This window comes from Mesocricetus auratus, unplaced genomic scaffold (genome assembly GCF_017639785.1).
Source record: "Mesocricetus auratus isolate SY011 unplaced genomic scaffold, BCM_Maur_2.0 Super-Scaffold_100010, whole genome shotgun sequence".
NCBI lineage: Eukaryota > Metazoa > Chordata > Mammalia > Rodentia > Cricetidae > Mesocricetus > Mesocricetus auratus.
This window is the reverse complement of record NW_024429194.1, coordinates 48,320,925-48,335,931: the sequence shown is the minus strand read 5'-3', so window position 1 is coordinate 48,335,931 and position 15,007 is coordinate 48,320,925. Positions and strand designations below refer to the sequence as shown.

General features: G+C 43.0%; 1 protein-coding gene and 1 non-coding gene across 3 annotated transcripts in view; one reads left to right on the top strand and one right to left on the bottom strand.

The window, feature by feature from the left end:
* Cdk15 (cyclin dependent kinase 15) overlaps positions 1-15,007 on the top strand; it is a 96,080-nt gene that overhangs the window by 7,292 nt on the left and 73,781 nt on the right. For both annotated transcript variants that reach the window (XM_005070600.4, XM_040753539.1), the window contains exons 4-6: positions 179-258; positions 11,477-11,571; positions 12,244-12,306. In XM_005070600.4, the coding sequence (XP_005070657.1) occupies positions 179-258; positions 11,477-11,571; positions 12,244-12,306 (238 nt within the window). The remainder of the gene's footprint in view (positions 1-178; positions 259-11,476; positions 11,572-12,243; positions 12,307-15,007) is intronic.
* Positions 5,127-5,228, bottom strand: LOC121143037. The gene has a single exon (XR_005880172.1). It is a non-coding gene; the product is annotated as a U6 spliceosomal RNA (small nuclear RNA).

Below are 15,007 nucleotides of genomic sequence, written 5' to 3'. Positions count from 1 at the left end.
CACACACACAAATAAATAACAAAATAAACAACAAAAAGAAAAAGAATTCGGCTGTTATCCAAAATGAAATGTTTGTATACTAGGACGTATTGTGAAGGAACTCCTTTGTCCTAGCTTCTTCATTCAAGCTGTTGCCTTGAACCATCTCAGTATGTGTGTCTGCCCTGCCCCTTTCTAGGATAAATGGACAACTAGTAGCTCTAAAGGTGATCAGCATGAACGCTGAGGAGGGTGTGCCTTTCACAGCCATCCGGGAAGGTAAGACCAGGACCCCAGAGGTTGTTTTGATTACGTTATGGTGTAAAAACATTGTAAAGGATTCAGTCTGCTCACTCAGATGTGGTCTCTGGTGTTTCTATAAGTGATACTATAATTTCAAATTTTGATTTTGTTGCCAATTTCCCAAGATTATTTTCACTATTATTTTAGTATTTGTTCTTGAAGACAAAAGTTCAAAACTGCTGCCCATATTATGACCTCTATGAGCGTTTACTAAATGTCTTATGAATGTTTGGGTTCATGCTAAAACCATGTCTCTACAACCCACAAAGATTCGTTCAAAAGAGAGAGAGAGAAATGAGCATTTACTAAATGTTTTCCGTATGTTTGGGTTCAAGCTAAAACCAAGTCTATACAACCCACAGAGATTCGTTCAAAAGCGAGAGAAGTGTGACATCATAGTAATTCTTGGTGTGGGGCAGGGGGCTGGGGGAGGGAGTTCCCCTGATGGTAGCATGCTTTCTTGTTTTGTTTTTGTTTTCTTGAAGTGTTTAGAGATTGAACAAAGGGTTCAACACACACATGCAAGCAAGCAAGCAAGCAAGCAAGCGCGCGCGCGCGCGCACACACACACACACACACACACACACACACACACACTTTTTTTTTTTAAAACAGGGTCGCACTAAGTTCCCCAGGCAGGTCTTGAACTTGCAACACTTCTGCTTCAGCTTCCAGGATAGATGGCATGTTCTTTCTCTCCCTTCATTTCCCTCTGGAACTGTCTGTTTTGTTTGTTTGTTAAAAGTGAGACAAGATCTCACTAATTTGCCTAAGCCAACTCCAAACTTTCTATGTAGCCCACTCTGGCCTCAAATTTGCAGTCCCCCTGCCTCCACCTGCCAAGAGCAGGCATTGCAGGTGTGCCTTGACAAACCTAGCTTCCTGTGTTCTCTTTGCTCCCTGGGCAGCATGGTTAGGAGGTGAATAGATTGGAGTTTGTATCATCTGGTTGCTAGGCACTAATGATGTGATTCCAGGTCCATTGCCTCTCTAATACTGGGTTTGCAGCGGAAGTGGCCAACAACAGGACATGTTTCATGGAGCTGTTACAAAGAGCAAATGAGAATACGTGCCAGGGTTCAATGAATAGTCACTGCTATTGTTTTATTCTTGAATTTTATTTTATCACTTTTTAACTACTTATCAATGAGAAGATTTATACAACAATGTTTAATGTTAATAATTTATAAACTCAATTTATCAACATTCCACCTAAGGTTTCTGTTTGTTTGTTTGAGGCAGTGTCTTGTAGAGTCGGGACTGGCCCCAAACTCATTGTGTAACCAAGAATGGCTTTGAGCTCTTGTTCCCCCTGCCTATGCCTCTAAGGGCTACTTACAGTTGTACCACTCAGTTTTATACTTCCTGCTGGGAATCAAATCTTGGGCCTCAAGCATGCTAGGATATTGGTTACTTTTCTATTGTGGTAATAAAATACCACGACCAAAGGCAACTTAAGGAAGGAAGAGTTTATCTGGCTTACAGTTACAAAGAGATAAGAGTCCATCCTGTGGGGAGGGGGCATGTGGGGAGAGGACATGTTGGGAGAGCAGAGCAGCAAGCTATGGTAGAAGGAACAGGAAGCTAAGAGAAGGCACCTTCAAAAACACACGCACGCACACCGAACAGAAGAGCAAACCGGAAGTGGGAGATGTTGTGAGCTCGCAAACCAGAGCCTTCAGTGATGTGCTTCCTCCAGCAAAACTGCACTGTCCCCAAACTAAGAACCAAGTACTCAAATAGTCAAGCCTATGGGATACATTTCTCTTTCAAACAACCACACTAGGCAAACATTCTTGTCAACTGAGCTACACCCACTCCTCATGTGAGCCATTTGAATGATGGCTATTGGTCTCTGAAAGAAATCCTAGAAATGGCCCTTCCTCAGCCTTACATTTTTCCTCTTAGCTTTGTGTCTTCCCTTCTTTACTGAGTATAGACTAGATGGATGCAAAGGATAGTGCTGACTGTTTGAAAAATGAGCAGAGAAAGCCCCATTCTCCATTCTGCTGTTCTTAGTCTTAACAGAGCAGATAATTCAAATATTGAGTGTATAGAGTCTGTTGTAAGCACAGATAAGACTGAATCAGTCTCAGCATGGCTAATGGAGGCATATTTTGGACTGAACTTAGAAATAGGTTATGCAAACAGGCATAAAAAAACAATTCAGAAAATGAGTTTATAACTCAATTTGATGCCATTTTCAAAAGCCTCTGATGCCCCTGGGAAACATTTTAAATTTAAGTAGAAAGGCCAGGATGCTATCAGTTTAAGTGGGGACTCATTCTGATAGGATCAGGTGCAATTTGGGGAACACGTAATTTAAGTGTTTTACATGATGGAAGCTGCACTCACTGGTATACGTAATAGTGGTCCAAATGAGAGGATGATTGCATTTGGAGACAGAGGTGTGGAGAGGTGAAAGAGGATTTCTGAACACATGGAAACCTCCAGGGCTCTCTACGTCGAGGCTCTCTCCCACCATTCTCTGGACATTGCCTTTTGTGACCTTGAGTGCTCTGATTGCTCACAATGGGCTTTCTCCTATTTTCCCCGTAGCTTGGGTTCTCCCAGTCCACACATCTGGCAGTCACAGTGAAACCTTTTTGCAGCAGGTTTTGCTAGCAGATGTTCTCAGCCTGGCTAATCCCCCCCCGTGTGTATTGTTCTGTATGCACAACCATTCCGCCATTGCTTTACCGCCTGCCGCCTCCCACACAGGTGTTCACAATTACAGCTAGGGCTCCTCGGTGGACTTCTTGGTTTGTTTTATGGACTGCCCCTTACTGAAGGCTTTGCTTGTGTGATACGAAAAACCGTGAAAGGATTTTGACACATCGGAGGTGGTTTGACTCCCAGTTTCCAACAACGGCTGCTTCTTTTTCCTTCAGTGTCGAAACTTGCAGCCTTGAAGACAAGGCCCTACTTAAGAACTTTGGCACTGGCTCATTTTTCCCTGGGTGAGATCTCAATGGATGTGAGACCAGAGAGACTGAGGTTAAATGGGGAGGGCTAGAAAGCAAGATAAGAACAGCTGGAGTTCATTAGTTAAAATCAAGGGTCATTAGCTAAAAAGGCAACCAAAAGCCATGTGCAGAAAAAACTAACAGCCTTCTTTCCAAACCCTGGAAGAATTCTGTTCCTGAGCAGCAGTCTGCTTGCTCTAAAGGTGTGGCAACCTGGAATTATTGAGTAGAATTTTGCTACATGGACAGCCTCTCAATAGGTAGAATTCATGTTTGTACTCATGTGCTCTTCATATTCAATATGAAATTAACAATAGTCTGAACAGCACTAAGGGAACATTTTAATAAACCTGCATGCATCCTTCAGTCCACTTAACACCTTTAGAGATATTATATGACACGGACAACAGTCAAGCCAAATTTAATTCAAACAAACACTCGTAACTTTATGTATATTCATGTTACAATACGTACTGAGTGCCTGAGATGACCAGGCACTCTGTTGACTTCCGGATACACAACAGCACACAAGCAAGTCCCTACTATCCTCACTTGTTCTCCCTGTGCTATTGAGGATCAAAGCCAAGGCCTCACTTTGCCCAGCCCTCTTTTTCATTTTTTTTATTTTGAGACAGCATCTCACTGAGTTGCCCAGGCTGGCCTTGAACTCATCTTGTAGGCCAGGTCTTGATCTCCTGAGGTAGGTGGGAATCCAGGCCCATGGCATACTACCTTCATCTTTTTGCTAGTTAAAAGATGAAAGAGCTGAATATGGCAATACATACTCATAATCTCAGCACTCAGGAGGCAGAGGCAAGAGGATCACTGTAAGTTCAAGGCCAGTATAGTCTGCATATCCACTTCTAGGCAAACCAGGGCTATGTGGTGAATCCCTGTCTCAAATAAAACAATATGGAAAAACAAAAGATAAAAGACTGGAGGCTTTTGTAGTAACTTAGAGTCTTTTATTACTGGCTCAGAATCACATTTCAAATGTTTACTTTTATAAGTAAGAGACAGTGCTTTGAGTAGGCTGTCTTTATGGGTTTTATATGAATGTGCCGCAGTTTTACTGAATTCTGTATCAGCATCCTAAGAACGGATCTTATTTTAAAGACCTTTCTAGAAACAGACAACTATGGTTTGAACCTGTCTCAAGTGTTTTTTTAAATTTTTATTAAATAATTTTTTCATTTATTTTACATCCCAACTATAGTTTCCCCTCCCTCCTCTCCTCCCTTCCCTGTACATCGCCCCCATCCACACGTCCTTTGATTCTGTTTAGAAAGGGACATGCCACCCATGGGTGTCAACAAAACATGGCATATCAGCAGGACTAAGTTCCTCCCCTTGTATTAAGGCTGGGTGAAGCCACCCAGTATGGGGAATAGGTTCCCAAAAGCAAGCTCAAATGCTAGGAACAGACCCTGTTTCCACTGCTCGGGATTCCACAAATACACCAAGATATACAACTTTCACACATATGTAAAAGTGTGAAAAAGAGGGCCTAGGTCAGTCTCATGCAGTATCATGCAGGCACTCTAGCAGGCACTCGGTCCAGAGTCTGTGAGCTCCTAGGAGGCCATGTTAATTTTTCTGTGGGTTCCCTTGTGATGACCTTGACCTCCCTGTTCGTATACTCTTTCCTCCCTCTCCTCAACAGGATTCCCAGTGCTCTGCCCAATGCTTGCCTGTGGATCTCTGCATCTGCTTCCATCAGTTACTAGACAATTAGGGTAGTCACCAACCTGATTGCAGGAGGTGGTCAGTTCAGGCACTCTCTCCATTTTTACTAGGAGTCTTAGCTGGGTCATCCTTGTGGATTCTTGGGAGTTTCCCTAGCATCAGGTTTCTCCCTGACCCCAAAATGCCCCCCATAAAGATATGGAATGCTTCACAAATGTGTCATTCTTGCACAGGGCCACGCTAATCTTCTCTGTATCACTCCAATTTTACTATATATGCTGCTGAATGTAGCGCTACAGTGTTTCTTAAGGAATAAGTCTTTTCTGAGAACCAGGAATGTGACATGCCTCCCTCTACCTTAGTTTTTGTCAACCCCTTATACAACACCAGGCAGTACAATACTCTGTTGTTGTGGAAATGAAGGAGTCTGAGCCCCACAGAGGCTGGGTAACTTGTCTGAGGTCACAACATTCTTCGGTGTTAGAATTAATGTCTATTACATTTAAATTCGCTCCACTACATAAAACTGCAAATGCTTGCTTGACTGAAGCATCTCCTTCAGCAAGAGGAAGGTGGAAAACAGAACTCTGTTCTATAATGTTCTCTGGGTAAAAATCAAGGCAAATTTAGAAGTTAAGACCTCAGAAAATAATCCGATAGTGTGTGATCAGCAATTCTTCAGTTTATCCTACAGAACTGGCAATTTCAGCATTTAAATTAGAAACAGTTGCAGCTAAAAACCCTTTGAGATCACTGTAGAATAATTCTAATCTATTTGTGAGAAAATTCACCCAAAAGAGGTTCAGGAGCCTTGCTGGGGGTCATCTGATAAGATCAGCAAAGAATCTGATTAGAATCTCAAGTCAACTATCACCACAGATGGATGAGGGTCCCCCTGGCTGACAGGAATTTTACCTCAAATATAACCTGATCTCATCAAGGACATAACATATTCATTGCATAGTTACAGCCTTCTGAGAAATAACCCCAGGGTAATGGCATATGGGAGGGATTTTTTTAACTTTAAAATTATTATTATTGTGTGTGTGTGTGTGAGGGTGTGAGTGTGCGAGTGCATGCATGTATGCTCACGCACACTCAAAGCTGTGCCATGATGCCTGTGTGGAGGCCAGGAGACAACTTTGGGCAGTCACTTTTCTTCTACCTTTACATGGATTCCAGGGATTGAATCAGACTTGTGCGGCAAGCACCCTTACCCACTGAGCCATCTATCTCACTGGTCTTAAAAGAGTTGTACTAGCATATATTAACTCTACACAACAATGGGTCTCGTTGTGACGTTTTTATATTGATCATATTCACCCCATTAGAATTGTTTTGTTTTGCTTTGTGTGTTAGTACTGGAAATGCAAAGTCATGGGTGGAGTCAGTCTGTATCCTCAAGTAGCCTATAGCTGTGAGAGAGCCTTGGTTACCGGGATATACAGACATACTCTAAGACTGGGAGACAGACTTGTTCTACCTGTGACTGTTACCATTCACATCTTCTCCTAAACTAAATAGATTAATGTAGAATAATATCTTTATATCATGAACCACTGTGCTGGCAAAACATCAGTTTTCCTAAAAAAAATAAATCACTCAACTATAGATCATAATGAAATAAAGAAAACCAATAATGTAAGTATTCATATGCCACTGTGAGATAGAAATATTTCCCTGAATTATTAAATATCTCACATCATAGTATATCTAAATGTTTAACTACTTTTTATACTGAATAAAAGGTCTTTGTTGACCATTTTCCTTTGGATTAAGTTGTTTTATTCATGCTTCTTATTTGATTTTCTGGTGTTTTTATGACCAAACCAAGTTAATGTATATGAAACTCTTGCAGCAATGCCTGGTATATCTTAAATAATCTAGGAGTGCTAGCATCATCATCATCATTGTTACCATCATCGTCATCACATTATTTTAGGAGCAGGATACAGTTCAGTGGAAGACCCACTCAAGGGTCTGGGATGATCTCCAGCATCCTAGTAACCAAAAAAAAAAATCAGAGAAGCCCCACTCTGACTCTTCTAGAGTTCTAATTTATCTCAGTGTCTTTCCTTTGAAGAAAAACAGAAGTATTTTGACATAAGGGACAGTTTGTTTTACTTTGAGGCAGGGTTTTAGGTAGCCTAAGCTGTCCTTGATCTTACTATATAGCTGAGGGTGACTTTGAACTCCTGATCCTCCAACCTGATTACATCTTCTAAGTACTGGGATTACAAGCATGAATCACCATATCCCTCTTAACACTTGACAGCTGTGAAATTCACAGAATCAGCATGCCAGTTCCAGTATCATTCCCTCTTTCTCAGTTGACTTTTGTATTCTTAAGTCTTCGGACTAGATCCCACATCCTACTGTAATTACTACAGAGTCCTCAAAAGTAGAAGAAAGAAAGGCTTTCCTCCCCAAGTTTCCTTCCCATACTTACCCGGAGGCCAGGGCATGTTAGACCCTCTGGTGTATGGACCCAATCACATACCATCAATTCCTGAGCTACAGACTTAAACCATCTCCTGCTTTTCATGCAAATCCCCTATTAGTTACTCAGTAAAATTCCAATCCCATATGGCTTTTTCAGTATCCCGGGGCATTGGAAAAGCAGTGGTAAAAGGACTTTTCATCTAGGTGAGGAGGTGCCTGAAAGGAGCAAGGAACAAAGCATCTTCAACAGAAACACTGGTGTCCAACGCCACACATATGAACGATACTGTAGAAGGCGTCATCACAGATTCAACAGTAAGCAGCATTCCAGGCATAGTTATAATGAGCATCAAAGAGTCAATAAGCAGAAAAGGCCAGAGTGGCTGTTCTCTGTGAAGCTTATGCTCATACGGGGAGACTGACAACAAGCAAAGTCGTGTGTGTGTGTGTGTGTGTGTGTGTGTGTGTGTGTGTGTGTGTGTGTGTGTGTGTCTGATGACAGGCAGCAGTGAGTGCTGTGGAGAAGACTAAAGCAGGATGAGGTATAGAGAGACTCCCTGGGATGAGAGAGGTGGAGGCTGTGATTTCATCAGCAGTGGTCCAAGGAAGCCAATATTTTACATATACTGTTTGAGCAGAGTCCTAAAGAGAGGGAGGGAGAAGCATGCAAAGAGGAGAGAAAAGAATTGTGAGTGGAAGCAATGATAGTCACAAGGAGGGGGTGGGGTGGTATTGGAAAATGCAAGTGTTGAGGAACAGTTAAGAGGCCACCGTGGTCAGAGTCAGAGGGTGACTGAGAACGGTAGGAGACAAGCAGTAATGAACGGGATGGGGGGGGGTGGAGAGTGGGCAGGTCATTGCAAGTCCTTTGGCTTTTTCTGAGTGAGCTGGGAGGTCACTATGGTGGCCAGGAATCAGAAGGGATTTGCTTTGACTTTTACTGAAAAGAATCACAGGTTCAGACTGGTCCAGTAGGAAGAGGCAGCAGGACAGACGAATGGGGAGACTACTGGGTGCCTTTGCAGCAGTTCAGCAAAGTATGAGCATGGCCTGGCCCAGGAGGACAGTCAACAGCATGGAAAGAAGTGAGGGCCCTCAATATCTTGCAGATTTTCAGATGGGTATTGAGGGCGTGAAAAACTAAGCTGAGAGCAACAGCTGTTTGCAAGAGTCCTAAACCTACGTAGAAGAGCGAATGGCTTTAATTTCTGCAAAGGTATTGTGAACTGAAGCTAAGATCGAAGTACAACTAAGTTCACAAATGACAAAGGGGCCCTTTCCCCATGGCTGAAAATGGAGATTATTGAGAAAACTACAGAAGTAAAGCTGCAAGCCTCATTCAAGCGTGTGCAGTCTTTGAGCATCTTAGCAAATGATAGGGTTTTTGTTTTTTGTTTTTTGTTTTTTGCAAATGATAGTTTTGAAGCCGTGGTAATTAATAAAACATGTCACCATGATTTTTAAAGTAAGCCTGAGGAATTTTAGTGATATAGCTATGTAAGAACAAAGTTACATCAAAAGTGAAATTAAAACTGGGTGTGTTAACAGTTACCTACCATCTGAAATCTTGGGAGACTGAGGCAGGAGAATCATTGCAAGCCTGAGGCCAGCCTGACCTACACAGTGAATTCCAGGACAGGCAGGGATACATAGAGACCTGATCTAAAAATAAATATATAAATGGAAAATTAACTAATTAAAATATTTTAATTTTCTTAGTAATTTGTTTTTCCACATCCTTTGGCGAAGGGTTCTAATTTTGTGTGTAGTGTTAAGGATGGAATCCAAGGCCTTGCACTGAGCTATACTTCCATCCCCACAAATCTGATTTTGATGTAGACACTTTGTCCTGTATATATGTGTATGTAGAGAAACAGAATATTCTGAAATTATTCATAAATAAAATGCAAGTGTTCTTAACAGATGGCCAGAAGTCATTGCTACAGATCTGGGAGGTATTAGAAACTCTAATGGAAACACACCTAAAATCAGACTTTATAACCCGGAGTGGGGTTTTAATGGACTCTAGGTAAAAGGGAGAATGGGAAGCTGGTGTGAAGATATTAACTGTAATTTGCATCTCTTTAACACTTGCCACTTAGCAAGGGTTTTAGGAATGAGGTCTGAGTCTATTCACAACCCTGTGAAATTAAGTCAGGAAAGATGGTATCTCCCTCTATAAGGTGGTAAGTTCTTCAAAGCTCACTGGAAGAGAAAGTGACAGAGCCAGGATTCATGGGCGGGCTCCTGGCTCCACAGCAGCCCTCTCTCAAGATGGTATAGATACTTGATAAATTAAGTGCTTATTCTTGGCTAAGTGGCAAGCTGACTATTGTACAAGATGATGTGATGGCATCCAAAAGACAGAGAAAGTCACTCTGTTCCTGGGCAGACATTGGTCTGGGCCTAGAGAGATTAAACAGAGGCTGTGAAATTGATCCTCATATCTACTGTTAAAATGTATTCACTGTTAAAAGTGAAATAATAAATGTAGTCCATAAGGACCCTGTGGGCACAGGGAAGGCGGGCTTTTCTGAGCCTGAGGGGCTTTGCCTGTCTCTGAACCAATTATCACAGAGACCAGGCAGAGACTGTGCAGTGTCTAGTCATGGACATTTCGAGGTCATATTGCCACTCTTGTGTAAAGGCAGGGTAGCTCAACTAGAAGGAAATGGATTAAGGAGAGCATTAGCTTTCTAAGGAAAACTGTAACAGAGTTCCCACTAGATGGAAGACTGACCATTGGGAGGCAAATACAATAAGAAGCACAACAAGACAGGGAATCGGGGTGTTCTCAGATTGCAGAACACACTTAGTTTATTTGGGTACAATTGGGTGTGTGGAGGCCAGGCATTGGTGTTGGGTGTCTTCCTCAATGGATTCTCCACCTAATTTGTTGCCAGGAGCTTTCACTGAACCTGGAGCCCAGTGATTACTAGGTGGGCCCATGAGCCCTGGGATCATTTGGGTCAGCCCCACCCCCCCAGTGCTGGGATTACAGGCCTGCCCTGCCACACACACTTTCCAGCTTCTCCTGGTGGTTCCCGGGATCCAAACTCAGGTGCGCATGCTCCTGCAACAGGCACTCACCCACGGAGCCATCAATTAATTAATTAAAATAAGTAAAAAATAAGTAAATAGCTGCTTTTAGAAAGCTACCAGTGACCTGTTACTGACTGGCAGGAGACAACTGTCAGCACACCTTAAGCTCAGTACTCTCTTTTAAGTTTGCATTTCCACAGGGGGCATTTGCAATATTCCCTCAAGAGGCTCTTCTGTAACCAGAGGCCTCGAACCAGACCAATGACTCTGCAATGAACACTTGCAAGTAAAGATACGTGAACACAAGGGTTTACTGTGTGACTCACCACGTCATACAAATGCTTCCATGATGAGAATGATTTTTCCTTTTTTCTTTTTTTCCCTTAGATTTTATTTTATTTGGGTCTGTTGCAAGGGCAGAGGGTGGAGATGAAGGGAGGGGAAGTAAATGGGATCAAGATGCATGATGTGATGGACACAAAGAATAAATAAAAAGAAGGAGAGAAGGAGAGGAAGCAACCCTTGTGTGCCATGTAGGTTAACACCATTCTCTACCCCCCACATCCTGTCCTTGCCTCCCAGCAACCACATCTATCAGCCTCGTTGGCCTCTGGCTGGACTTTGCCTTTTAGCTCCTGGCTACTTATTGCAAACTCCTGCTCTAAGAGGTGGGACAGCCAGTTTCCTGCATCTCTAATGGCCTGTGTGTCTCAGAGAGCAGGCTCCTACAGCTGTGCGTCTGGAATGGTGAGAATCCCAGAGGAGAGCCTCACAAAGTGCTTGGAGGAAATTGATTAGCTAGATGGAAGCTCTGTTTGCAACCATTTAGCCTGTCAGAAAAGGCAACTGTAGAAAGGTCGTGGTTCACCATTTTTAAAACAATAAAAGTCCTTTATCATTTCAAGTAGTCTTCCAGAAGAGACTCATTCCCAGCAGTAAAAACCCAAGACTGCTTGATTTGAAATGCTTAAAAAAAATAATAAAGATCGCTTAGATTAAAAGGAGCACTCTCGTTATTGGTGACTGATGTAACATCTTGTTTGTTCAAATCTTTCTAGCCTCCCTCCTGAAGGGTTTGAAGCATGCCAACATTGTCCTCTTGCACGACATTGTGCACACCAAAGAGACTCTGACATTCGTATTTGAGTACATGGTGAGTTCTCCAGACTTCTGCAGCACGTGGGGGGAAAGCCCAGTGCTTGTATAATGAACCTGTTAATATTTCATAGCACGATAAAACTTTCATTATGATGTGGAAGGTATGAAGGGTTGTTGATGTGCTGAGCGGGGCCTTGCTGCTCTGGCCGGCAGTTAGTCATACTTCTTTACCTGTCCGGTCCCCCTTGCCACCAGTAATAAACTAGGATTTTGCATCTGCTTTCTCATAAGCCTTTGCACTTTTTAAAGGCTATTTTAATTGAATAAGCAGATATAAAACACAAGATATTTAAAGGGCATATATAAGCTTACTAAACAATAACTCAATTTGTACTTTTGAAAGGGGGAAAACACATTTAAACGAACAGAAAGAAATACCGAGGTAAGTGTACTTGACCTGCCTTCAAGGACACTCAGAAAATGAAAGTTTCTTTTGCTGTGTTCAGAATCAGTCACTCAGATGAGTGTCCCTGTGCCAAGAAACAGACTCTGTCTACCACTTTATCTGACCTTAAGGATGGGAGTCCCAGAAAACTCTGGCTGTTGCCCTTTTACACTTTAGTCTAAAACATGTTTATTTTTGCTGTACCTCCTGGGTTCAGGGTGTGATCTAAGATCCTGTGCAAGCACCTCTGATGTTGCCCTCTTTCCCTACTGTTCTGTTTAGCACACAGATCTGGCCCAGTACATGTCTCAGCATCCCGGAGGCCTTCATCCTCACAATGTCAGGGTGAGTGCTTTGAGAGTCAGGCTCTCCTCTCTGCCTGTCCACAGAGAAGCTTCTGGAAACAGACAGCAGTTACAGTGCAAAGTCTGTGGTGCAATAATAGACCAGATGTGATCATTAAGCCTAATCTCAATGCTCTGAGACTGAGGCAAAGGATTATTGTGAGTTCAAGACCAGCGTGGTCTACAAGTGAGTTCTAGGTTACCTAGGCTACCATGTGAGAGCCTGTCTCACAACAACAGCTAAGCAAACCAAAAGAAGATGGACATCATGAACACTCCAGCAAAAATAACTGTTCCTCAAGAAACAAAGATGTGGAGCTGGGCAGCCTAACCCAACGGTGTCTTTGTATGTATGGACCAATTAAATATAAGTATACCAAAGGGAGAGGAGTGAAGCGAGGCCAACATAAAATGGACCTTTATCATGACAGGCTGCTGTGGCCAACCTGTGCTATATAGCGAGATCTAGAAATATAGTCTCCTCACCACAGAAGGAAGGAAGGAAGGAAGGAAGAAAGAAGGGAAGGAAGAAAGAAAGAGAGAAAGAAAGAGGGCTGGGGGGGTCAGAAAGGGAGGAGGGAGAAAGAAAAGTAGACAAGGGAAAAGAAAAGAAAAAAAGAACATGTAGTAGTGTCAAGGACCCTCATGAGGACAAAACATATTAAATGGCATGACTATGTTTTGTGGGGTTTTTATAATTGTTGTTTTAAATGATTTATTATTATTATTATTATTATCATTATTATTTTGGTTTTTAAGACAGGGTTTCCCTGTGTGGCTTTGGAGCCTGTCCTGAAACTAGCTCTTGTAAACCAGGCTTCTTAAGTGCTGGGATTAAAGGCATGCAACACTTCCACCCAATTCAGATTTGTTATTTTCGAAATTGTACTTATGTGTATACATGAGTACAATTGCCTACAGAAGCCAAAAAAGGGAATTTGATCCCCTGGCCTTGGAATTACAGATGGTTGGAAGCTGCTGTGTGGGAGCTGGGAACCCAACTTTTGTCGTCTGCAAGAGCAGTCAGTGATCACAACCCTGAGCCACCTCTGGGCCACACCACCTTCCCTTCTTAAATGGTGGTATTAACAATCCCAGTGGAAGAGTGGAGAAAGCAGGCGTTTCAGTTGATTCAGATGTGAGTTCTACCAGACACGTGGGAAGAGCAGACAGCGGCACAGGGTGTGGAAGGAACTGACAACAGAAGTCAAAGCGATGGCATTGGCTTCTAGACTGGGTCCAGCCTCGGCCACTGTGTGCCGATAAGCAGGATGCTAAGGGGAGTATGGACTGCTAAACGACACAGAGAGGTTGATTAAATAGAACACTTGGAGGAAAACCAACTTCAAAACTCAAGTAACGCACATACCGGATTGTGAAATGCTGAGAAGGATAAAGACACAGAAGACACAATTCCTGCCCTCAGATACTATTACGTTGTTGTTTTAATATGCTTTGCAAGGGGCTGGAAACATGGCTCAGTGGTTAAAAGCACTTACTGCTCTTGCAGAGGACCTGGGTTTGGTTCCTAGCACTCACATAGCGGCTCATAACCATCTGTAATCCAGTTCTACAGGGCCTACCATCCACTTCTGGACTCTGTGGGTATTGCAAAACATTCATACACATAAAATAAAGATTAAAAAATAAATGTTTAATAAGAAAGTAAGGCCTGGTCCTGTAGCTATGCAAAGAAGTAAGTGTTTTCTTGTTTGTGTAATTATTCTATTACAGTTTGTGTGTTAATTTTGTGTGTGGTGGTGGTGGTAGGAATACATGCAGGCCATGGCACAGGTGTGGAGGTCGGAGGACAACTTGTGGGAGTCAGTTTTCTCCTTTTACCAAGTGAGTCGTGGGAAATGGACTCAGATCACCAGGCTTAGCAGCAAGTTTCTTACTGTGGAGTGGAGTTGGGGCAGGGGAAATTTAATATACAAAATATATTGTGTGAAAAACATTTAGAAGGAAGCAGAGGCTGGAGTAAGAAATCCCAGCTGGAAACCTCCTGTGTGCACTAGCCCAGTGCTTGTCAAACCCAGCGAGGAGATGGATGGCTGGGATTTGGTTCAGTACATCCAGGATTAAGCTTGGGTAGGTTTCTGGAATTATCCATAAGATGGGCTTCTGGAATTATCCTTGGTGTCGCAGAGGTGCTGGGAGGACCATAGTGGCAGGGATCCAGATAAGAATCTCCAAGCCCTAAAGTATGGTAGTGATGCAGGATTGGAAAGGGATGTGGCACACAGTAAGGAGAGCTCGGGGAGGGTTTGGTGACCAGCTGGGCATGAAGAGGAAAGGGGACAGGGAGGCAAACACGATGGATTTTGAGCTTTATTAACCAGAAGATGAATTGACCAAAATGGGAGAAGTTGAACTGGGGAGGAAGCAGCAACTACTTGGGGTGGACTGCGTGCCGGGAAATGAGAGGTAGGCAGGTGAGGGAGTAGGTTGAAGAGGGAGGACAGGAGCTGTAAGAGGTCTTAGGGCCACCGGCACATGGGGTTTGGAGTAAAGATTGAGATCAGATAATTGAGTGAGCACAGAAAAAAGGACTCGTGGTAGGATTCTTGTGCTTAGGGCTAAGAGAAGGAGTATGTAGCGATTTCAAAGAGGACACAGCCAAGCGCATCACAACTGTTGGAGGTGGTGCAGTTGGAGACATAGCAGCACGGCTAGCTCCCATCTTTTGGGGACTGCCTCTT